Source organism: Delphinus delphis, chromosome 20 (genome assembly GCF_949987515.2).
Source record: "Delphinus delphis chromosome 20, mDelDel1.2, whole genome shotgun sequence".
NCBI classification, from domain to species: domain Eukaryota; kingdom Metazoa; phylum Chordata; class Mammalia; order Artiodactyla; family Delphinidae; genus Delphinus; species Delphinus delphis.
In genome coordinates this window covers 5,880,178-5,904,531 of record NC_082702.1, presented here as the reverse complement: position 1 = coordinate 5,904,531, position 24,354 = coordinate 5,880,178, and the positions used below count along the sequence as shown (strand labels likewise).

The following is a 24,354-nucleotide window of genomic DNA, read 5'->3' as shown; positions in this document are numbered from 1 at the left end:
ATCCACTCCCCCCAACCGAAAAGAAGTATGTTGAAGTCCTAACTTCCAGTACCTCAGAAAATTGAGTTGTTATAGATGGAGTTTAGTTGAGATGAGCTCCTCCTGGAGTAGGGTGGGCTCCAAATCCAATAACTGGTGTTCTTAGAAGTTGGCCACGTGGAGACACAGAGGCACACAGGGAGCATGCCATGTGATGACAAAGACAGAGGTTGGAGTTATACAGCTGCAGACTAAGGAAAGCCAATAGTTGCCCATAAATCACCAGGAGCTAGGAAGAGGCAAGGAAGGAATCTTCAACAGGTTTCAGAGGGAGCATGGCCCTGATGACACCCTGACTTTGGACTTCTGGCCTCCAGAACTGAGACAGTAGTAAATTTCTGCTGTTTTAACCCATTCAGTTAATAGTATACTTTGTTACAGCAGCTCTAGGAACAAACAAACTAGGTTTTCGTGGAGGAAAGCCGTGGCAAGCACGTCTGGCTATAAGTCTAAGCCACATTCATTCCCCATTTCAGCACAACCACCAAGACAAGTGACATTTTAATCTTCATTTATTTGAAAATAGCAGCTGCTTCCAGTTTTTCAGAACTCATTTGGGGACAGAAGAGTTGTGATTACTTACCACTCTTAAACCTCAATATTTGTAATGGGGCTCTTTTTGGGTTTTGTTTTTTGAGTGACAACCAGAAGATAATTTGTTTTAAAAAAATGTATCATTCCTAAGGGCTGAAAAGTACCAGATTCATTTACAATACCAGTAACAGTGAAACAAAACCCAAAAAGGTGTAAATGGTGTTATAGTATTGTTTAGTGTTAAGCTGAATTATTTCCCTTGTGATTTATATATTTCACTATGTTGGCATTTTTGGTAGATATTAGACATACAAACTGGAACAAGAATTTCGTGGTACACAACTTTCATTACCTTATGAAATTTGAAAATCATCATATACATGTTCTACAAAAATACTCAGACACAAAGCAAATACATACATCTGGGACCTTTCTTAATTTACTTCTTTGACTATACAATATATTCAAACATGAAACAAAGTGTCCTTTGGCATGCTAAAGTTATCTGCTCTTCCTAACTGACTACTTTGTGTTACATTTTCTATAAATACATGGTATTGCGATGATCAAAATTTTTATTATAAAGTTGTTTATATGTAAATAAACTTTCCCACCATTACACTCTACTAATTCTCCTTAAAAAATATTATCTGATGCATGATAAGTTTGGACTTCATGCCAGAGGCATCCCTTATCACAAGTCTTCAGCCATCTGTATTCCTTGGTATGAAAACTCATTTGTTTGGAAGCTATTCAAGAATTCACAATATTTGTGAGATTTTTTTCCACAGTGAAAACTAACTACTCTATGATAGCCTATCAAAAATATTTGTTGTACCCAACGGTTTCATTTTGTGTGATGTATAATGGGATCTCTTGTCAAGAAGAGATTTCAACTTTTCATTCATACTGCCTTTTTTCTCATGAAATATGAGGCTACATTGGTAGTAGATAATTTTCCTATATTCACTGCATTTAAAAGATTTCTCTTCTGGGTAAGTTTTGAAACTTACAAAGGCCAAAATTAATGGAAAAGTACCTTAACTTTCCCTGCATTCATAGGGTGACTCTCGTGTGAATTTTCTTATATTCAGGGAGATCTGGCATCTCACTAAAGTCTTCCCAGTGCTGTGTTTCTGGGATTGTTTTCATGTATGAATTTCCTCATGTGAAGTGAGAAAGAACTTGACAGAGTAAGTTTTCCCACACTCACCACATTGATAAGGTTTCTGCCCTGCATGACTTCTCTGATGGACACTGAGGTATGATTTCTCAAAAAAGTCTTTCCCACATTGAGTGCACTGATATGGTTTCTCTCCTGTGTGATGTCTCTGATGTCTAATGAGCTGCGACTTCTGGTTGAAGATTTGACCGCATGGAATGCATCCATAGGGTTTCTCTCCAGTATGGCATCGTTGATGGATAATAAGATGGCTTTTTTGGCGGAAAGCCTTCCCACATTCACTGCATCCATGGGGTTTCTCTCCTGTATGAATCAACTGATGTCTACTGAGCATTGCCATACTGCTAAAGGCTTTCTGGCATTCAAGGCATACAAAGGGTTTCTCTCCTGTATGTGTCCTCTGATGGACAATGAGCATTGCCTTTCGTATGAAAGCTTTTCCACATTCACTGCATTCATAGGGTCTCTCTCCTGTATGAGTTCTCTGATGGACAATGAGATGGGACTTGTCTATAAAAGCTTTTCCACATTCACTGCATTCATAAGGTTTCTCTCCCGTATGAATTCTCTGATGTGTTATGAGAGATGACTTTTTATTAAAGGCTTTCCCGCATTCCTTGCATTCATAAGGTTTCTCTCCCGTATGAGTTCTTCTATGAACAATAAGCTGTGACTTGTCTATAAAAGCCTTCCCACATTCACTGCATTCATAAGGTTTCTCTCCCGTATGAATTCTCTGATGGGTTATGAAGTGTGACTTTTTATTAAAGGCTTTCCCGCATCCCTCGCATTCATAAGGTGTTCTTGCTATATGAGTTCTCTGATGTAGAATGAGCTGTGATGTGTGTACAAAAGCTTTTCCACATTCACTGCATTCATATTGTTTCTCTCTGATATGAATTTTCTGATGTGTTATGAGGTGCAAGTTTTTATCGAAGGCTTTTCCACATTCCCTGCATTCATAGGATTTTTCTCCTGTATGATTTCGCTGGTGAACAACAAGCTGAGACTTACTACAGAAGGTCTTTCCACATTCTTTACATCCATAGGGTTTCTCTCCTGTATGGATTCTTTGATGGATAATCAGGTTTGACTTTTGCATAAAACCTTTCCCACAATCACTACACTCAAAAGGTTTCTCTCCTGTATGTGTTCTGTAATGTAATCTGAGCTTCGTCTTTTCCCTGTAAGCTTTTCCACATTCTTTGCATTCACAGGGTTTCTCTCCTGTATGAGTCCTATGGTGTAGAATGAGATGATATTTTGTTCTAAAGGATTTCTGACACTCGATACATTCATACGGTTTCTCTCCTGTATGAGTTCTCTGGTGCAGAGTGAGATGACATTTTGTACTGAAACCTTTCTGACATTCACTGCATCTGTATGGCTTCTCTCCCGTATGGGTTCTCTGGTGTATTATGAGCTTTGACTTATACCTGAAGGATCTGGGACATTCACTGCATTCGTAAGGTTTCCCTTCTGTGTGAATTCTGTGATGTCTTTTAAGATTTGTTACTGTACTGAAAGACCTCACACATAAATTATGTTCATAGTACTGGGCTCGAGGGTGGGAGGTTTCATGTAGAGTACAGAAAAATGACTTCCCATAACCATTTAACTCATCAGAGTTCATTTCTGCATAGCTTTTACTCTGAAAACTTGGGTCTGAATTTTGTTTCAAACTGATTCCTCTTGAGACACATTTATGGGGTCTTTCTGTAAATGAAACAAAGTTTTTGCTCAAAGGAAATATTTTTCCCAATGCATTGTTTTCATGATCTCTCTCCACAGGTCCACCCTTCCCGTTATCTTCCCAATGCCAATCATAAACTTGCCACATTACTTCTGGGAAAAAAAATCAATGAATACTACCATTATCATGAAATGGAGAGGGATGAAATCTCAAGTCAATATCCAAAGAGATGGAGAAAGTGATACAGCAGGTGCACAACGTTAAGTCTGAGGCACCCAATAAAAGAAACAGTAATAAGTAATGAACTGAAGGACATGGGTGTCATCAAACATTGGAACAAATCTATGAATATTTGAAAGCAAAATAGAAGAGGTATATGAATATGGATAAAAGGTAAAAGAGGTTGGTTGTGTCTAATGAGCTACAGTAAAAGAACAACTAAACAAAAAAGGAAAGACCAAATGAACTAGGCAAAGATCTGACCCAGGGTAGATACAAGGAGGTAAGTCTCCTCCTAGGTGGCTAGCAAAAGAGAGTCATATATGGAAGGGTAGTAAGAGAAGCAGGCAACATTCATACTGAAGACTTCTTTTCATTCAGAGTCACTTCTAAAGGTTCAGAGACTATAAGAAAAAAATATTAAAATGGGGGGAGGGATAAATTAGGAGTTTGGGATTAACAGATACATACTACTATATATAAAATACACAAACAACAAGGACCTACTGTATAGCACAGGGATCTATATTCAATATCTTGTAAAAACCTATAATGGAAAAGAATCTGAAAAAGTATATATATGCATATAACCGAATCACTCTGCTGTACATCTGAAACTAACATAACATTGTAAATTAAATATACTTCAATTAAAAAAATATATTAAAATAACAAAGTTCCCAAGCCAACAATGACCAACTGTTACTTTGCTTCCACGAACTCCCACTGCATTGGTTTCACTCACCTGGGCCACACTGACTTGGGAATTCCCTCTCTACTACTGCTTTTTCTTTTTCTTCTTCTTTCTCCAAGTGCATCACTGGTTCTGGCTTCGTAACTTGATAACCTGACCAGGGGGGTAATCACAGAGAATCTGAGCAGTATTGGGTCCTGTGAGGAAAAGTTCTGTTTCAGGGAATGTATAGTTTAAATCTCAGCAAAATTGAAACTTTTTACTTGGAAAATGAAATTAAGTACAGTCACTGTATGATATTAAATAAAATAAGCTCTGTTACCTACCTATACTAGTCCAAGTCCAAAATCATTGACGATATCAGAGTATGCATAAATTGTAGCAATGGAAAAAAGACAGGCAATAAATGGGCTTACGCTGAGATATTTAGGAAAGTTGTCTTTACCCAATGACATTAGGTTGCTATAATTTTCCAACATCACATCCCGGTAGAGGTTCTTCTGAACAATGTCTAGCAGCTGCCACTCTTCCCAGGTGAAATCCACAGCCACATCATTGAATGACAATAAGCCCTGTTGTAACATAATCCTTTTAAATCTGGAGTTAATATAATGGAATAAAATAGTAATGATCTATAGGATATTATTCTATTTTTACTATGAAAATTTATAAACATATATCATTCTGTACCTAGATTTTTTTTTTTTTTTTTTTTTTTTTTTTTTTTTTTGCGGTACGCGGGCCTCTCACTGTTGTGGCCTCTCCCGTTGTGGAGCACAGGCTCCGGACGCACAGGCTCAGCGGCCATGGCTCACGGGCCCAGCCGCTCCGCAGCATGTGGGATCTTCCCGGACCAGGGCACGAACCCGTGTCCCCTGCACCGGCAGGTGGACCCTCAACCATTGCGCTACCAGGGAAGCCCTCTACCTAGTTTTGATTGACATTCTGTGGGCTAAATTCATTAAAGCTCTCCTTTCTTTGTGCATTCTTCATTCACTTCTTCACTCACTCACTTACCCAGTGTAAAATGTCACTGAAACTTTAAACTACCTAAAGACAATCTGCAACCCACCTTACAAGCATTTAATGTTACTTACTATATATACATTTTAGATTAAAAAAGGAAATAGAGGGCTTCCCTGGTGGCGCAGTGGTTGTGGGTCCGCCTGCCGATGCAGGGGACACGGGTTCGTGCCCCGGTCTGGGAGGATCCCACGTGCCGCGGAGCGGCTGGGCCCGTGAGCCATGGCCGCTGGGCCTGCGCGTCCAGATCCTGTGCTCCGCAGCGGGAGAGGCCACAACAGTGAGAGGCCCACGTACCTCAAAAAAAAAAAAGGAAATAGAGCATGGTCCTGCCATCAAATGCCTTCTGATCTATTTGAGTTCAAAGAACTGCATATAGTTCAAAGGGACAGAAGAAGAGCCTGAAAGGGACAGATGCCCAGGTGACAGGCAGGAACACGTCTTGGAGCAAGAATGCACATGTCCTGCCGACACCTGGTAGCCACTGCAGTGTTTTTCATATACAAAAGTATGCTACGCTCAGAACTGCCTATTAGAGATTGGACTACGTAGTAAATCACAATACTCAAAAGAAAGCAAACACAAAGCTTTCACTGCGTGCTATGTATCGTTCTAAGCACCTTACACACAGTAACACGATGATCTGCACAGTAACCTTTATGTAAGCACTACTATTATCTTTTTTTAATAGGTAAGGGATTTTTGAAGTTTTCTATCTGTGCCTGTTATACCTCCCACATTTCCTTAGGAAGATAACTTTTCACTGGGTCCACTGTCTGGATGAGAAAACAAAGTAACAGGAAGACTCATCTTCACACTTAAATGTCCAGGAAATCTTTACTGAATTCATGTGCTTCCTTCTTAAATACAAAGGAAATCTTGCAACACATTTTTATCTTTTGTGATGGTTTCCAGTATTAACAGAGAAATGTAGGCAACCCGCTTCTGGATCCTGCTGCTTATGTGACAATGTTCTAATTATCAGCACCTTGCAGGACCCTATGACATGCAGATGAGTTTCCCTTCCTGATTAGCTATTCTGGATCAGTTATTCTATCTCCCAATCTAAGCACGTCCCTCCTAGCCACAATGTATCTATATATATTGTTCTCTTTGATTGGATACATTTTAATAAAACTCCAAAAATCAAAAATGCAAAACGAACTGGGAAAAAAACCAAACAGCTCACCTGGGACTTGGTCATTTTTAACAGCTTTTAGGAAGTGGCCACCACATTTAGGATCTGTCCTGAAATCCTGGTAATGGTGTCTCATCAAGGGTATCCTTAGCAAGGATGAATTTCTGGGCTTGAGACTTACTTTTTTCCTTTACAGGAGTGGCCTTATTCTAGGAAGCCGGCATCTATGGATTCGAGAAAAGATTTGTTTAGTATGGAAGTAATGATAAAAGCAAGTTCCAATACGTGCAAGGAACTGTTTCAAGTATGTTCTTTTCTCACTTAACCCTCACAACAACCCTATAATGTACAGATGATAATTATTCCATTTTAGAGAAAACTAGCAGAGGAAAGGTTAAGCACCTAGCTAAAACCCAACAGCTAGTAACTGGCGGAGAAAGGACTAAAACACAAACCCCCAGAATCAATAAATCCCCTGAGTCTAAGGAGAACTACCAGAATTATCCTTTCATCTTAGCCAAACAACACAAAAAGTAGGAAGAATATCAAGAACAACTATTTTAAGACCCAGAAGTCAGAGAAAAGGAAAATAAACAAGGTAAGAATTCTGTGCTGCAGCTCACTGCCTGGAGAGACTTTCCAATCCAGAGCACAGGGAGAAGGAACCCCAAAACCGTCCAGCAGTCTTGCTGAGCTAATGATACAGAATTTCAAGTCTGAGAAGCAAAGGTGGCTAGAGTTTGCCAGGCAGTACCTCAGAAAAAAAAGAGAAAAGTCACTCTGTAGATATGCAGAGGGTTCCTCTGAGTCCCTGGCTAAGGATTGGAAATTACCAAGGCCCCTGGAAAGGAGGAGGTGGAACAATTCCTGGAGCTCACACAAGATCAGGAATACTTAGCATTCCCACTAGCCAGGGTAGAAAGACCTTCCACCAGGACTTCAAACAGAGGCCTCAGAAGGGTACTGCCCCAGTAATAGGTACAGAGTAATCACAGACAAAAGACTGTTTCGGCCCCACCTACAAAAGTTGAAAAGAAAGCCTCCGAAGAAACAAACCTTTTCAAAGCAACTTGACTACATGCCAGAGCAAACCTCAAAAGTAGTTAAAGGAATAAAAGAAAATCCTGTAAACAACAATATCAAACTGACAATATCTGACATCCCATCGAAAATTACCAGACATGCAAAGAAGCAAAAAAATATGACCCAAAGCCAGGGGAAAATTCAAGCTAGAGAGACAGGCCAAAGTGACAAAAGGGATCGAATGGGCAGACTAGTACATTTCTTTAAAATTATACACACACACACACAAACACACACATATATACATGTATAATATGGAATATGTATATATTCCACAAGAGAAAAGCATGAGCATGATGAGAAAAATAATAATAAATTATTTAACAAGTGCCGTTGAAACAAATAGGATATTCATGTTTGCCTCAAACCAAAATTAACTCAAAATGGATTATAAATGTAAGGGTTAAAACTATAAAACTTCTGGAAGAAAGCATAGAAAAATTTTAAGTGAGGCAAAGATTTCTTTTTTCTTTTTTTTTTTTTTTGTTGCGGTACGCGGGCCTCTCACCATTGTGGCCTCTCCCGTTGCGGAGCACAGGCTCCGGACGCGCAGGCCCAGCCATGGCTTACGGGCCCAGCCGCTCCACGGCATGTGGGATCTTCCCGGACCGGGGCACGAACCCGTGTCCCCTGCATCGGCAGGCGGACCCTCAACCACTGCGCCACCAGGGAAGCCCCAAAGATTTCTTAATCAGGGCACAAAATGCATGATAAAAGAAAAAGTTGATAAATTGGACTTCTTCAATACTAAAAATTTGTGATATTCAAAAGACACTGCTAAAAAATGAAGAAGGATCAAGCCACAGGCTAGAGGAAAATATTAACAAAGTATGTACCTGACTAAAAGACTTCTGTTTAAAAAATATGAAGAACTTTTCCAACTTAATAAAAGAAGAGACAATCCAATAAAAAGGAACAGAAGTTTCAAACAGACACTTCATCAAAAAAAAAAAAAGAGATGGCAAATAAGCATATGAAAAGTTGCTTTGGGCTTCCCTGGTGGCGCAGTGGTTGAGAGTCCGCCTGCCATTGCAGGGGACACGGGTTCGTGCCCTGGTCCAGGAAGATCCCACATGCCGCGGAGCGGCTGGGCCCGTGAGCCATGGCCGCTGAGCCTGTGCGTCCGGAGCCTGTGCTCCGCAACGGGAGAGGCCACAACAGTGACAGACGCACATATCGGAAAAAAAAAAAGTTGCTTTAAATTGCACAATAAAAGCAAATTAAAACCTAGATAAAATATTCCTATAAACCTGGTAGAATTGCTATAATTTAAAAGACTGAATATACCAAGTACTGACAAGGATGTAAAGAAAAACCTGTCTTGCATTGCTGGTAAAAATATAAAATGACAAAATGGTACAACCACTTTGACTTGTACATCAATGTACATTACAGCTTCATTCAAAACATCCAAAACCTACTCCCCCAAATCCAAAACATCCATCAAGTGGGGAACAGATAATATTGTGGCGTATTTGTACCACTGAATATTACTCAGTGACAGAAAGGAATGAACTAATGATACATGCAACATCATGGATGACTCTCAAAAGCATTATTTTAAGTGAAAGAAGTCAGACATCAATAACCTCTTACTGGATCATTCAATTTGTATGAAGTATTAGAACATATATAACTATGGAAAGCATGCGATTGTGAGGGAACAGGGGATGGGGGTATGGTCTCAATGAAAAGAGGCACAAAGGGACTTTTGGGGGTGATGGGAAAGTTCTATACATTGATTCGAGTGATGGTTAAAGGACGGTATACCTTTGTGAAACTCATCAAATTATACCTGAAGAACTGGCGAATGTATGTACTGTATGTAAGTTTTTAAAATTAAAGTGTAGTTGATTTACAATGTTGTGTAAGTTTCAGGTGTACAGCAAAGTGATTCAGTTATATATATAACTTATGGGTTATTTTCCCTTATAGGTTATTACAAAATATTGAGTATAGTTTCCTGTGCTATACAGTAGGTCTTTGTTGGTTAACTATTTTATATATAGTAGTATGTATATGTTAATCCCAAACTCCTAGTTTATTCCCTGTTCCCCTTTGGTAACCATAAGTTTGTTTTCTACGTCTATGGGTCTATTTCTGTTTTGTATATAAGTTCATTTGTATCTTTTTTTTTTTTTTTTTAGCTTCCACATATAAGCAATATCATATGATATTTGTCTTTTTTCTGTCTGGCTTCCTTCACTTAGTATGATAATCTCTATATTGTATATAAATTATACCTCAGTTAAACTAACCTCTTGCCTACAGAAAGCAAAACAAATACAGGCTGTCTGCATCTGAAGACAAAATCCATGACCTTAAAGTCTGCAATGGAGTCTCAACTGAAATCTCAAATTCATGTTTCTTTTTGAGACTTCATCTTCACTCAAAACCCCGGCTGGATCTCTTGGCAACTCTAATCAGTGCTGACTGTTAAAGAATTAACTCTGGTGATGAAAAATTAATTCTAACACTGAGAATAACTTAGAGGTGCCAGGACACCCTAGAAATATATTAATGCAACTTACTCTCAGTATCACATTGCTGAGAACTCCGAAGGACAATGCAACACTGTGTCTTAGGCGGACAGAGAACTGAAGAAAACAGGTCTAGATTTCAAGGACAATATGTGAAAGAAATTTGTGGCCAAAGAAATGAGGCCAATCTCATTTATGAACTTAGTATAAAAATCCTAAATATTTAAAAGATGAGGAAACCATGTTCACTGATAGAGAGGAAGAATACTAAGAAAACTGAACATAGGAAGAATTATACAATGCACAGATAACTTTATTCCAGGAATGCAATAGTGTAGTAAGAACTATTTCGTTATCTCAATAGATAAAGAAAAGACATGTAATGAGATACCATAGCTACTCACAATTTTTAAAAATGTTATTAAACTAGAAAGAGACAAGAAATCTGTTAACTTGATAAAGAGTATCTACAAAAAAAAAAAAAAAATCCACGGCATTTCTTTAAACTCAGGGACATGACAAGGATAGCCATTCTCAGAACATTTAGCCAAAAATGTATCACATTTTGGCTAAATGTAAACTGGGGAAAATAAATGGAAGGAATGAAGGAATGGAAAAGAAGAAGCAAGACTGTCGCTATGCAAATGCTTTAAGATCAACATAAACATTAACTGCAATTTCAATTCAAACAACAGTAAGATTTATAAGGAAAAAACACTATTCACAATACCAACAAAACGTATAAGGTACCTGAGGGGGAAATGTACAAGAATAAAGTTTTATTACACCAAAAGAATACAAATTATAACCAGTCAAATGGAGAGACACAATAGGGTGAGGTCTAGGAGGGTCCCAAACCAGAAGCTTCCACTGTCCTTTCCTCTTGGAGTCAGGACACGTTGCTCATCCAGCATATCTATGTGTGACAACATGCAGGGTATCGCCAACCACAGAAACTCACCTGAGCTTCAGTGTTTACAGTTTGTATTAGAGTTTCATGAAATACGCATGATGGATCTAATCATTGGCCATGGAACTCAACCTCCAGCACCTCTACCCTCCTGGAGGTTGGGCTGATATCACCTGGTTGGTCTTTCTGGCATAAACAGTTCCAACCTGAATCATCTCACCAGCATAAACTACAGACTCACCATGAGTTGCCTCATTAGCACAAACTATCAGGACCCACCACGAATAATGCAGTCATCTCTATCATTCAGGATATTCCAACAAACTAGAGGCTACCTCCCAGGAACAGGAGACAAAGGACTGCCAATTGTTTATTACAAAATAACCAGCAAAAGACTAGCATTCTATATATGGGACTAAATATGAGTTTCTAAATATGAGTTAGGAAGAGACAAACCTCTCAGGTTTAAAATTGGCCAGTGAACATATAAAAAAGATGACCAACCATGTTAGTGACAAGAACAGTGCATATGGAGACCACAATGAGATAGATGTCTCTTATACTCAAAAGATGGTCAAAAAGCAAGAATGAAAATACTAAGTATTGGAAAGCCTATGGATCAAAAGGCACTTTTATACATTGCTGATGAGAGAGTAAGGTGGTACAAAAGCAATTTGACTTTCCCTTCTAGGTAAAAATTCATCTACTTTGTATTAGAAATTTCATTTCTAGGTATACACCCTAGATTAGACAAATTCTCACATCAACTGGGAGACATAAGAATGTTCGGAACTTCACTACTTGCAGTAGCTGAAACCCAGAAACAATACAAATGTCCAACAAAGGGGGAATGGATGTATGAGTTATGTTGTATTTATGCAATGGAATGCATATTAATGAAACAAACCTACCTCCAACATGGATAAATCACACATACGTAGTAAGTCAAGACTAGCAAGCTTCAGGACTTCCCTGGTGGCGCAGTGGTTAGGAATCCGCCTGCCAATGCAGGGGACACGGGTTCAAGCCCTGGTCCGGGAAGATCCCACATGCCACGGAGCAACTAAGCCCATGCGCCGCAACTACTGAGCCTGCGCTCTAGAGCCTGCGAACCACAACTACTGAGCCCGCGTGCCACAATTACTGGATCCCGCGTGCCTAGAGCAACAAGAGAAACCACCGCGATGAGAAGCCCGTGCACCAAAACGAACAGTAGCCCCCGCTCCCCGCAACTAAAGCAAGCCTGCATGCAGCAACGAAGACCCAACACAGCCCAAAATAAATAAATTAATTTAAAAAAAAGAAAAGAAAAGAAAAGCAAGCTTCAGAAGACCACATAATAATATCCTTATTATAAAACTTACAACCAAGAAAAACTAGAGTGCACTTTTAAGGTATCCATATACATATGATAAAACTATAAAAGTCAAGGGAATAATGCATTCTAATTTGTGAATAGTGGTTCCAAAGCTTGGGATGGTTAGGTGGGACTCAGAAGATGGAACAAGGATGGAGGACTTTCCCATTTTCCAATGATCAAACATGACATTCATTAAACAAAATTATAAAGAAAAGCCAAGGTAATCAAATTTCTAAATTGGGCTATCATATTAGAAAAGAATAGAAGGATGACATGCCCATTGTTGCTAAAGATGTAGAAAAATCTGGCACACTGTGTGTAGAAGCATTATAGAATAGAAAGCTATTGGGGAAGTTTGGTAAAACTAAATCAGAAGCCTCTGAAATATGCATTTAATTTGACCTACTTTTATAAATTAAAAACAGAAAAATATCCGTAATATATAATTCAGTTAAAAATACATTTCAAAACATTACAGGTAGTTTACAGATAGTAAATCGGGGGTTAATTTTTTTTTTTTTTACCACTCTCTGGGGCTTGTGGGATCTTATTTCCCTGACCAGAGATCAAACCCGGGGCCAGGGAATTCTCCGAGGGTGATTTTTATTTCCTGCTTTTTACTGATAATAAACATACAATGATATTCTGATTTTAAAAACTTAGAGATCTCCATTTAATATCATATATAAAGTCACATAGGAAGATGATTTTTTTATTATTCTAACTTAATAAAAATAAGTTGAAAGTATTGTTTTGAGTAGAAAAAAATCCCATTAGAAAGGTATACATTTGAATAATAATAGCTACCTTCTGTCAAATACCTACTTGTTATAGGGACTTAATATTTGTGTCCCTCAAATTCATACGCTGAAGCTTCAATGTGATGGTATTTGTAAATGGGGTCTTTGGGAGGTAATTAGCGTTAGATGAGGTCATGAAGACAAGGGCCTTCATGAGAACTGGTGAGGTAGAAATCAATTTGTTTGAATGGGAAAACTGAGACTTATAGAACTTGGTACTTTATCCAGAATCACAGAAACAAGTGGCAGAACTGACATAAAAAGCTAGGATTAACTTGATTTCAAGTGCGTACAAGCACACGTAAACTCTTAAGTATTCATGGGCACGATTTTAACAGTTCATGGATCTAGATGGCAGGAATACAGCAGAACATTTGGCTATTCTTTCGACTTTTCTGTATGCTTGAAATTCTCCAGTATAAAACGTTGGGAAATATAATACCCCAATGCTCAGCACACACCCAAATGTCTGTCCACCTGAGGCCTTTTAATGTCCCAACCCCCCTCAACCTCTCCTAAGGATACCCACACAGCTCCCCAACCTGCACTTCGCTGTCGCACCCATTCACAGCTCCCCAGACATCTATTTTTCACCCACTGGCCCCTCCGAAGCTCAAACTCCAACCACAGGAATCGCAGGTGACTAACCCCCAAGCCCTATCCTCACCAACCTATCCAGATGGACCCCTTTGATCACTGGTTCTTCCACCTCCTCTTTCCACCGCCTGGGGCGGGGGCGGGGGGCAGCGATCCGGCGCCGACCTGTCATTGTCAACGGCAATGGTCTCTCGTTACTTCCTCAACCCACTCCTCAACACTGATGCTGGCCCAAACTACCCACAACGCCCCCAAAACTCCGAGGCCGCCTTCAACAACAATCCTCCACGAGTACGCACCACAAACCACATCTCAAGTCAGAATTCCCACCAGGGGGGATTCTTAAATCCGCTCGCAGAAATCTCACGTTGCCTCAAATGCCAATTCTCTGACAGTACGCTGGGGGAAGCCAAGCTTTGGACGCCACTTCCGTTTCCGCTGACGTGAGTGGCGGGCCCCTGTTAAACACTCACATTCAAGGCCACTTTGGAAGTGAGCGATGGGTTCTGATGCCTGGAGGAATTAGTGCCGTGCAATATGGCCGCGCCCATGGCGTTACATTATGTTGGGAGCGGCCATATTGGATAGTGCGCCGCCATTTTGGACCGTCCTGCCGACCAGTACGGAGAGGCGGAAATTCAACCGGTGTCTCCAAGATTTTTCATCCTGGGCTGTTCCATCTTTGCAGCTGCTCAGCTACATCTTCAGTAGCGTTTCAGCACTCTCGCCTACAGTCTTCCGACCTGACCCGGGAGGTAAACCAGTCACAGGCCAGGCCTAAGCAGAATGGCCGCGCCCACTCTCTTTCGGATCCCTTTTTATGCCGCAGGAAAGACGTGGCCGTGTTGGGAAAGTTGGGGCTTCGGGACAGAGAAATGGGGAGCGTTTGCAGACAGGATGCCGGTTAAACGTTGGAGAGAATGGGGATTAGGAGGCTGTAGCTGTAGCTGAAGGAGCAGAGGTGTTACGAGGAGAGCACTCGTGGATGTACTTCGTGAGGCGAGACCGTGAGGGGGTGAGGACCGGGGCAGATATGTTTTGTGGAGTAGACACTGGCGACCACAATCCCCGCCAAAAGAGTATCACTTCTGTCTCACGGTACAAGGTGACTCTGTAATAGAGGCGGAGCGGGCGCGCAGCACTTAGCTCCAGGGTTAGAGGTCCCGCTCTCTCGCAGTGGACCACCCGGAAGAGAGTGCGGTGAGAGGCAGATGGGGACCTCTTTCGAGGGACCCTCGAGGACCCCTGGCCTTGGGCCTGGCGGGTGAGGTGGGGGTCCTGGGGACAGTCTGAGGACTGTGTGCTGCAGAGCTGGAGAGCCCTCGCCACTGCCGCCCACTGGCTGGGCCCGGGCCTTGAAACAGACGGGAACCTCTCCCCCATCCCTGCCTCTGGGACCTAATGGCGGCAGTGGTCTCCATGGGTCGAAGTCTGCAGGACCCTGCCCCTGTTTGCGCTGCCAGAGGAGCCTGACTGGGGCCTGGACACCCGGCTCCCTCAGTGATGACAGCTGGGCAGGGTCTGGAGACCTGGCCCTGAGGGCACCGCCAGCTGAGATCCACGTCTTCAGCCAGGCCTGGGCACTGGCGGGAGCGTCTAGTCTGGGTGCTGGACCAACGCTCCTGGGCAGGGCAACCGGCCTGCGCAGGGAAACCCTCCTCTTAGCCGGGGCCTGGACTTCTGAAAGCTGAGCCTCGGGACCTTGCCCTTTCTTGTCAGAACAGAGAATAACATTTGTTTTGGTGGAGGTTTCCAGGAACGTCGTGACCTGACCTCAAGAACAAGGGATCTGACAGCAAGAAGTGTGCAAAAACTAACCACACCCCTCCCTCACCTTTCCTGTAAAGGGGCTTTGCTGAAAGCTTTCTGGGAGTTCAGGGTTTTTATGGCATGAACCACCGGTCTCTTTGCACGGCCCTGCGATAAACCTTTCTCTGCTCCAAACTCCGACGTTTTGGTATTGTTTCGCCTCACTGTGCATGGGGCACATGCACTTGCACTCAGTAACAAATACATTCAAGAAGGATTCTGTGTATCTTGAATAGTCACAACCCGCCCAGTCATTTGTTTTTGTGAATACTGTGATACAGGGATCAGCTTTCTTTTTTCCTCTGTATAGATAATTGTCCCAGCAGCTTTATTTAAAGTGAGGCTCTTCTGCACTGTTCGGCAGTTTCGTCTCCATCATAAATCAAGCGTCCATATCTGTATGGCCCTGATTTAGGACGTTGTTCTGTTCCATTGCTCTCTCGTTTATTCCTGGGCCAATACTACTCTGATTTAGCTACGGGATCATTTCTAAGTCTTAGGTCTGATAAAGCAAGGCCGCCTACTGTATTCTTTTTCTACAAGAGTGTCCTTGTTTTCTTGGCCCTTTATATTTTCCCATAAAATTTTACCTCAACTTGTCAACTTCCACAGAAGTTGGAAGTGTCATACTTCCCTTCAGTTCTTCAGAGATGGTTTCTTTTAGGTCCTCAAACATATTTATAATAGCTGATTTAATGTCTTCGTGTAGTAATGACATATGAGACCCCTCAGATAGTGTCTATGGATTGCTTTTTCTCCTGTGTAAAGGCCGTACTTTCCTGTTCTTTGTGTATCACTTTTTTGCCGAAGCTAGACGTTTTAGAAAATACAGTGTTGTTACTTTCGGTATCAGATGCCCCTTCTCCTCAGAATTCGTTGCTATTGCTGCTACTGTTGTTGCAGTTAGTTCAGTGACATTCCTGGTCTGTTTCCCTTGCAGGGTGCAGTCACTGAAGTCTCTGCCTGGTTAGCGTCCTTAGTTGTCCTGAGTCAGTGAGTTCTTCACCTTTTGCCAAGGGTAGTTTGTGCCTTAATGCTCCACTACTTTATTTTTTATTATATTATTATTATTATTTTTTTTTTTTTTGCGGTACGCTGGCCTCTCACTGCTGTGGCCTCTCCCGTTGCGGAGCACAGGCTCTGGACGCGCAGGCTCAGAGGCCACGGCTCACGGGCCCAGCCGCTCCGCGGCATGTGGGATCTTCCCGGACCGAGGCACGAACCCGTGTCCCCTGCATCAGCAGGCGGACTCCCAACCACTGTGCCACCAGGGAAGCCCTTTTTTATTATTTTTAAAATTTTAACTATTGTTGATTTACAATATTGTGTTAGTGTCAGGTGTACAGCTTCAGATTCTTTTCCATTATGTTATTACAAGAGATGGAATATAGTTCCCTGTGCTCTACAGTAAATCCTTGTGTTTATCTACTTTCTATATGGTCATGTATATCTGTTAGTCCCATACTCCTAATGTATTCCCCAACCCCTCCCTCTACTACTACTTCGATGCTTAGGCAGTTTACAAGTCTGCCCTAGCCTTCTCTTCCTGCTGCAGGATTTCAAGGTCAGCCAGAGGTGAATTATCAGTGACCTTCAGGTCTTTTCTGGGCATGTACATATCCCTGTGTAGGTGTGTAGCCTTTTAGATCCTCAGGAATGTGTCATAGTGCTTAACAGCTCCTTGTGAGTATCTCATTCTTGACATTCCTTTTAAAATTTTTGGCCAAGCTAATGTTTTCCCCAACTGGTTTTGCGGCCTTAAGCTACCACAGTGTTAAACAATTGAGACTGTTTTTTGCCAAATGGTTTTCATGGCTACTGTAGCTGTGAGGTTGCTGTTTTTCTAAAGCTAGTACAGAACTGCGGAGGGGGGATGGGAGTAAACAAGGTTAGAACTCCACAAACCCCACTGTTTTTACTGAGGTTCAAAATTTTTTCTTGACTAAAAATGCTCTTCAGGTTGTTTGTACGCCTTTGGTTAATTTCTAGAGTCGTAATAAAGTTGACTTTAATCATTTTTCCAGAATTTTTTAATTTTTAAAAATATCTTTATTGGAGTATAATTGCTTTACAGTGTTGTGTTAGTTTCTGCTGTGCAACAAAGTGAATCAGCTATACATATACATATGTCCCCATATCTCCTCCCTCTTGCGTCTCCCTCCCACCCCTCTAGGTGGTCACAAAGCACCGAGCTGATCTCCCTGTGCTATGCAGCTGCTTCCCAGTAGCCATCCATTTTACGTTTGGTAGCGTATATACGTCCATGATACCCTCTCACTTCGTCCCAGCTTCCCCTTCCCCCTCTGTGTCCGCGAGTCCGTTCTCTATGTCTGTGTCTTTATTCCTGCCCTGCCACTAGGTTCATCAGAACCGTATTTTTTAGATTTCATATATATGCGTTAGCATTAGCAGACGGTATTTGTTTTTGTCTTTCTGACTTACTTCACTCTGTATGACAGAATCTAGGTCCATCCACCTCACTACAAATAACTCAATTTCGTTTCTTTTTATGGCTGAGTAATATTCCATTGTATATATGTGCCACATCTTCTTTATCTATTCATCTGTCGATGGACACTTAGGTTACTTCCGTGTCTTGGCTACTGTACATAGAGCTGCATTTTTCCAGTATTTATGTTGCTTTCATGAAACAGTGGGTTTACACAGGTCCTCTGCTATTTTGGAAGTCCTGCCTCCTCACCATTTAGTTTTGCACAATAATCTAATAAGATACAATTTATTAATTTTATAGGTAAATACCCTAAATCTTATAATAAGCTGCTTCCCGTGAGTTATAATTATTGTTGGCACACAAAGCCAGCACTGCTTATCAATATACAATATTGCATCCGATTTAATAATTGCCCTAATAGACCATTAAACTTATGATATATCCCAAAATGATTTCTGTCCAACTTCACTTCCGTCCTTCCATCAATGACTTCAAAGGAAAAACAATCACAAAGCATCAAGATAACACTAACACTTATGCACTATTGTATTTATTTGATTGTTTGTCTGCCTTCTGAGTGAAGCTGGAAGCCTCCACATGGCTTAGTCAGTGTCGTCCAAATCTTTCCATCATCAGTATCTTGGGTGTATGTCTGTCACGTGCTGGACATCCATATATCCTTGTGTGAATGTGTATATACATATATATACACACAAAAATATATACATATACATTTTTTGGGGGGACTTCCCTGGCGGTTCAGTGGTTAAGACTCCATACTTCCACTGCAGGGGGCAAGGGTTTGATCCCTGGTTGGGAAATTAATATTCTGTATGCTGCATGGTGCAGCCATTTTTTTTTTTTTTTTTTTTTGGCTGCTTTGGGTCTTTGTTGCTGCGCACGGGCTTTCTCTAGTTGTGGCGAGCAGGCTTCTCATTGCGGTGGCTTCTCTTGTTGCAGAGCACGGGCTCTAGGCACGGGGGCTTCAGTAGTTGCAGCATGCAGGCCCTAGAGTGAGCGGGCTTCAGTATTTGTGGCTCGCAGGCTCTAGAGCGCAGGCTCAGTAGTTGTGATGCACGGGTTTAGTTGCTCCGCAGCATGTGGGATCTTCCCAGACCAGGGATTGAACCTGTGTCCCCTGCATTGACAGGTGGATTCTTAACTACTGCACCACCAGGGAAGTTCAGTGGCCATTTTTTTTAATGACCACCTACAGAGTTAGTTCATTAAAGAGTGAACAACAGCACCCCATAGCCCTATTGGTCTAAAGAACCAAAGGACAAAGTTCAGGATAACCACAGAGGCTGCAAAGGAAATCTGAAAAAAAAGAGAGCCACAAAGGCAGTACCACAAATTTTAGATACAACATCTATCTTAAGACTCTGGCTGACCCTGAATGTGCATGCATGGGGTAGATACCAAGCAGTCCCCCATAGCCTAAAATAACTGAGATTTCAGAATATGGAGTTTAAGTTTAGGCAAATTGTCTGTTGAAGAAAAAACAATCTATACTCTTTGGGGAAACACAACCAAAATTCAACCTCTACGATGTATCAGTATACAATCCAAAATTACTAAACATACAAAGAAACAAGAAAATGTAACCCAAACTCAAGACAAAAAATCATCAATGGAGACTAAACCCAAGATACCTCAGATGTTGGAATTGGCAAACAATGATTTTAAAGCAGATTTTATAACTATGATCGAGGGAATAAAGAAAAATAGTAACTATATAAGGAACCAAATGAAAATTCCAAACATCCAAAATTTAAAAATCACTGAATATGACAGAAGAGTCATTGGACTTGGAAAGAGATCAATAGAAATGAACCACTTGAAAGAGAGAAGAACGATGGGGAGGAAAATAGAGTGGAAAGTACCTGTGAGAAAATATTTTTAAAGTATAAAACAAATAAATGGATTTTCCCACAGATAAAGAATTATAAAAAACGGATAAAATATTCAAAAACAACTATTTAGAGGAACCAGAAAGCATCCCCCAACATACAGAAGTTGAAGGACAGTTTACATGTACTTGATAAAGTGCAACCACAAGGATTTATGGTCTGAAGCTAGGGTAGCAGAACCTATATTGATGACAGTGGAACCTACGTCAATGGCAATGGAAAATAGCAGGCCTTACCATCTCAAAGTGCCAGAGAACAGAACTTAGGGACTTTTTTCTTTTTTTTTTTTTGGCCGCACCCAGCAGCTTGAGGGTCTTAGTTTCCCCACCAGGGATTGAACTCTCACCCCCAGCAGTGAAAGTGCAGAGTCCTAACCACTGGACTACCAGGAATTCCCAGGGATTTTTTTAAAAACCTGGAAATTTATAGGGGAAATCCTGGAAGTGAGAGAATTGAAGAAGGAATAAACACTCAAATCTAAATATGAATTCTTCCCAAACCCCTGACACCAAAACTGCACAGAGGCGGGGGCGATCCCAGAAGGCCTGGGGAACTTCTCTGCAACTTCTAAATAAAAAGGATTTTAAAAAGTGCTTAAAGTTAAATGATACAGAAAATATTCTAAGTCTTAGAATTTCTATTAGAGCTACTCTTAGAGGTAAATTTATATCCTAAATGTTGATATAAGAAGAAAATTAAAACTGAAGAGGGGACTTCTCTGGTGGCTCAGTAGTTAAGAATCCGCCTGCTAATGCAGGAGACACGGGTTCGAGCCCTTGTGCGGAAAGATTCCACATGCTGTGCAGCAACTAAGCCCGAGTGCCACAACTGCTGAGCCTGTGCTCTAGAGCCCACGAGCCACAACTACTGAACCTGCATGCCACAACTACTGAAGCCCATGCGCCTAGAGCCTGTGCTCCACAATAAGAGAAACCACCACAATGAGAAGCCCACGTACTGCAACTAAGAGTAGCCCCTGCTCGCCGCAACTACAGAAAGCCCACGCACAGCAACAAAGACCCAACACAGCCAAAAATAAATAAATAAAATTAAAAACAAAACAAACCTGAACAGAAAATACCAAACATTTATGTAGTAAAACAAATATTCCCCTCAAAAAAAAAGAAGCAGAAAGAACTTAAAATGGCACTTTTAATTACTACCATAACTGACCTAGGACAGGCATACCTGGCAGGTCTCTTTTAAGTATTGTTTTCTTTTCAAATTATTTGTGATTTTCTCCTCTAAATGAATTATAGGATCAGTTTAAGTTTTGGTTGAAATTTCTCTAGATTCACAGATAAAGACAGAGCAACTAACATCCATATAATATTGTGAGATATATTTCTTAATTATTTCCCCTTCTTTACTGCTTTTAAGGCAATGATTTTTACTTATTTTCAGCTTGCACTTTTCTTCTTAACCTGTTTTTTTGGGGGGGAGGCTGCATATTGATTTGCTTCTTTTTCTTTTTTGCGGTATGCGGGCCTCTCACTGCTGTGGCCTCTCCCATTGCGGAGTACAGGCTCCGGACGCGCAGGCTCAGCGGCCATGGCTCACGGGCCTAGCCTCTCCGCAGCATGTGGGATCTTCCCGGACCGGGGCACGAACCCGTGTCCTCTGCATCGGCAAGCGGACTTTCAACCACTGCGCCACCAGGGAAGCCCTGATTTGCTTCTTATTTTCTAATTTTTCTTGCTTGTGTACAAGAAAGTTATTGATTATCATCTCTTATCCCTCTAACAGAACAATCCCATTGCTATTCATATTCTTTCCATTGATTCTCTCGGACTGTCCGGCAAGGCTGTTATCAGCAACTAGTGACGATGTTGAATCTTTTCTCCCATTTAAACCTGACTGCACCCTTGCTTCCCTCCCATGCATTCTCCAAAGCAGGCAGACTGGTACATTTCAAACCTGGTTTGTATCACATCACTCCCCTCGATAAGCTTTGACAGACTTCCCAGTCTATTTAGGATAAAAGACAAAATCCTTCATCCTGTCCCAGCTTTATCTTCCACTGTTCCTCTCCTCACCCAGGACACTTCAGTTACACAGGTGTCTTTTTGATGACTTGAGTTTTCAGGCTCATTCCTACATCAGAGACATCTGACATTCTCTTCTTTCTGCCTGCAGCATTTCCCACAATCTACTGTATATACCGGCATAGTCATTATTTTGGTCTCAGCGAACATCACTCTATCTGAGAGGCCACCTCTAATCCTTCATTCTAAATTAGGTACCACCAGTTATTTTCTCTTAGAGCAAAAATTCTTTAGCTTTCATCCAGGTCTCTTTCTGCTATTTACCTAAGATTTTGTACTTAATTTGCATTTCACCCCTTGAGCTTAAATTTAGTATCAGCAGGAGGCATGTTTGTCCTGGTACCTCTACCCAGCCAGCACTCAGCGGACTATGTGGCCCGCAGGACATGGTCAGCAAATTTTTGTGAAACGATAGTAATAATTGAATTTCATCGGAACCATGCTCAACCACTCTCCCATGTGGCCGTCCATCACATTTCTGGAGGCATCACAGTTACTCATGGCCCCATAGGAGGCAAGGTATATGACTGACTTTTTGACATTTTTTTCCTAGTTAAAATACACACACACACACACACAAAGGATTTAAAATAACCCAATAGATGAATTTAATACCATCTTTACCAACAAACAAGAATGGTTTTCAAAAATAGTTAATAAGCAGCAAATTTCTCCAGGATTCTGCTTTTTCCATTTTAATGTCAATACGGTATACCAGGGAACAAAGAAAGTTATATATAAGACTAAGCTCTTACAACAATAAAAAATGATAGTTTTGTTTGAATATCATGAGGGACTCCACATACTAAGGAGAAAGTGTGTCCCCAAAAGCAGCTGGGCCTGAAGAACAAAGGTTGAAGATCTGGGTTAGAGTCTGGGACTATTATATTAGATCTACGTACAAATCAGTTTGATTGCCACCATATCTCTGCCTTTTGTGATCTATTTATGTCTTTTTTCTAATGTTTCTCCTTCAGCACAAATTGTAACAGGACCCACTTGCATGTCTGTCCTGAGGAGACTTTTCTACATATAAAGTAACAATGTTGGCTCCAAAAGAGACCTAAAGACAGTACTGCTGAGCTCCTCCACAGTTCCCTCCCCACTGACCTTAGTCAACATGACCACCCTCGTTTACTCCAGTAATGAGGGGTCCTGCCAGGGTCAAAGGCTCTAAAACATGATAGAGAATGACAGCCTTGTTATGGATCAAATCAGGCCTGGGTGAATTAGTGTTTCCTTCCAAATTAACTCTTAAAATGACACGTGGGCCTGATACATCATATCCTACCATATCCCAGCCCTGCTCTAGGCTCACGATGAAATGTGCACTGTAATCCACGTTTTGTGAGACCAGAAAAATAAGCATACAAAGAGTGACAATGTACTGAGTATTGACCCTGCGCCAGGCACTGCTCTCACAGTTTTTAAATTTTATTTATTTATTGAGGTTGCATTGGGTCTTCGTTGCCGTGCACAGGCTTTCTTTAGTTGCGGCTGGCGGGAGCTACTCTTCATTGTGGTGCGCGGGCTTCTCATTGCGGTGGCTTCTCTTGTTGCTCTAGGCGTACGGGCTCAGTAGTTGTGGCTCCTGGGCTCTAGAGTGCAGGCTCAGTAGTTGTGGTGCATGGGCTTAGTTTGCTATAGATGAAAAGTTTCTGCAATAGGACTCAAGATGTCTGCTGAGTTTGCTTTTTCCACCTGGTGCTTGGTGCTTCATGGGTTTCTCTTTATGGAAAAAAAAAAAAATTGACAGCAGGGACAAGTGGGAAAACCTTGAGTACTGCAAGTGCCGTAGAGGCAAGCATCAGGCAGAAATAAATATGAAAATGAAAATGGAATTGTAAAGAACAGATCAAGAACTGGTGAGTCAGGCACAGTCAGACTTGCTACTTGGAGCTGGGGGCAGTGATGTTTGAGAGAGTTCCCGGCTGCCAGAGTGCTGGAAACAAACCCTGTATCTTCAAGGAGACTGACTTGAAGACAATAAAAGAAAAGGCAGGTTGGATTTGGAAGAGACTTATTCACATAAGGGGGAAGTATAAAGACAGATATGACAAGTGGAAGTGATTAGGAAGATAGAAACACAGATAAAGGGGTGAAATTAGAACAGAGCTACCCATTTCTGTATTTCTAATCCATTTTCCAGTAAGCGGCTCACAGTCTGTTCAGAGAAAATACCAGGAGATACAATTTATTGATGAGCTTTCGCATGTAGGGCTACGAACAGGCCCTTCATATAAGTTAATACTGAATGCTCAGTGTAAAAGAATATTCTTGTTCTATATTACATGGATGGAAAATGAGGCAGAGAGATTTTTTTTAACTTTCTCAAGGTCACTAAATTCCAGTAAATGGCAGGCTAGGTCTGATCTGACCCAAGGT

At 41.3% G+C, this 24,354-nt stretch overlaps 2 protein-coding genes across 4 annotated transcripts in view; both read right to left on the bottom strand.

The window, feature by feature from the left end:
- Positions 1 to 24: 24 nt before the first annotated feature.
- Positions 25 to 24,354, bottom strand: part of LOC132416378 (zinc finger protein 268-like) — a 61,807-nt gene continuing 37,477 nt past the window's right edge. Inside the window, exons 1-5 of one of the 3 annotated variants that reach the window (XM_059999732.1) lie at positions 14,053 to 14,174; positions 6,575 to 6,747; positions 4,808 to 4,934; positions 4,414 to 4,515; positions 25 to 3,472 (exon numbers count right to left, since the gene is read on the bottom strand). In XM_059999732.1, coding sequence (XP_059855715.1) covers positions 1,722 to 3,472; positions 4,414 to 4,515; positions 4,808 to 4,934; positions 6,575 to 6,589 — 1,995 coding nt within the window. In that variant the 5' untranslated portion in view covers positions 6,590 to 6,747; positions 14,053 to 14,174 and the 3' untranslated portion in view covers positions 25 to 1,721. Of the gene's footprint in view, positions 3,473 to 4,413; positions 4,560 to 4,807; positions 4,935 to 6,574; positions 6,748 to 14,052; positions 14,175 to 24,354 lie in introns of those variants that run through there. The other 2 variants (XM_059999731.1, XM_059999733.1) reach the window with 2 other exon arrangements.
- Positions 22,606 to 24,354, bottom strand: part of LOC132416449 (zinc finger protein 649-like) — a 64,382-nt gene continuing 62,633 nt past the window's right edge. Inside the window, exon 5 of the mRNA XM_059999825.1 lies at positions 22,606 to 23,695. Within this exon, the coding sequence (XP_059855808.1) occupies positions 23,640 to 23,695 (56 nt within the window). The 3' untranslated portion in view covers positions 22,606 to 23,639. The remainder of the gene's footprint in view (positions 23,696 to 24,354) is intronic.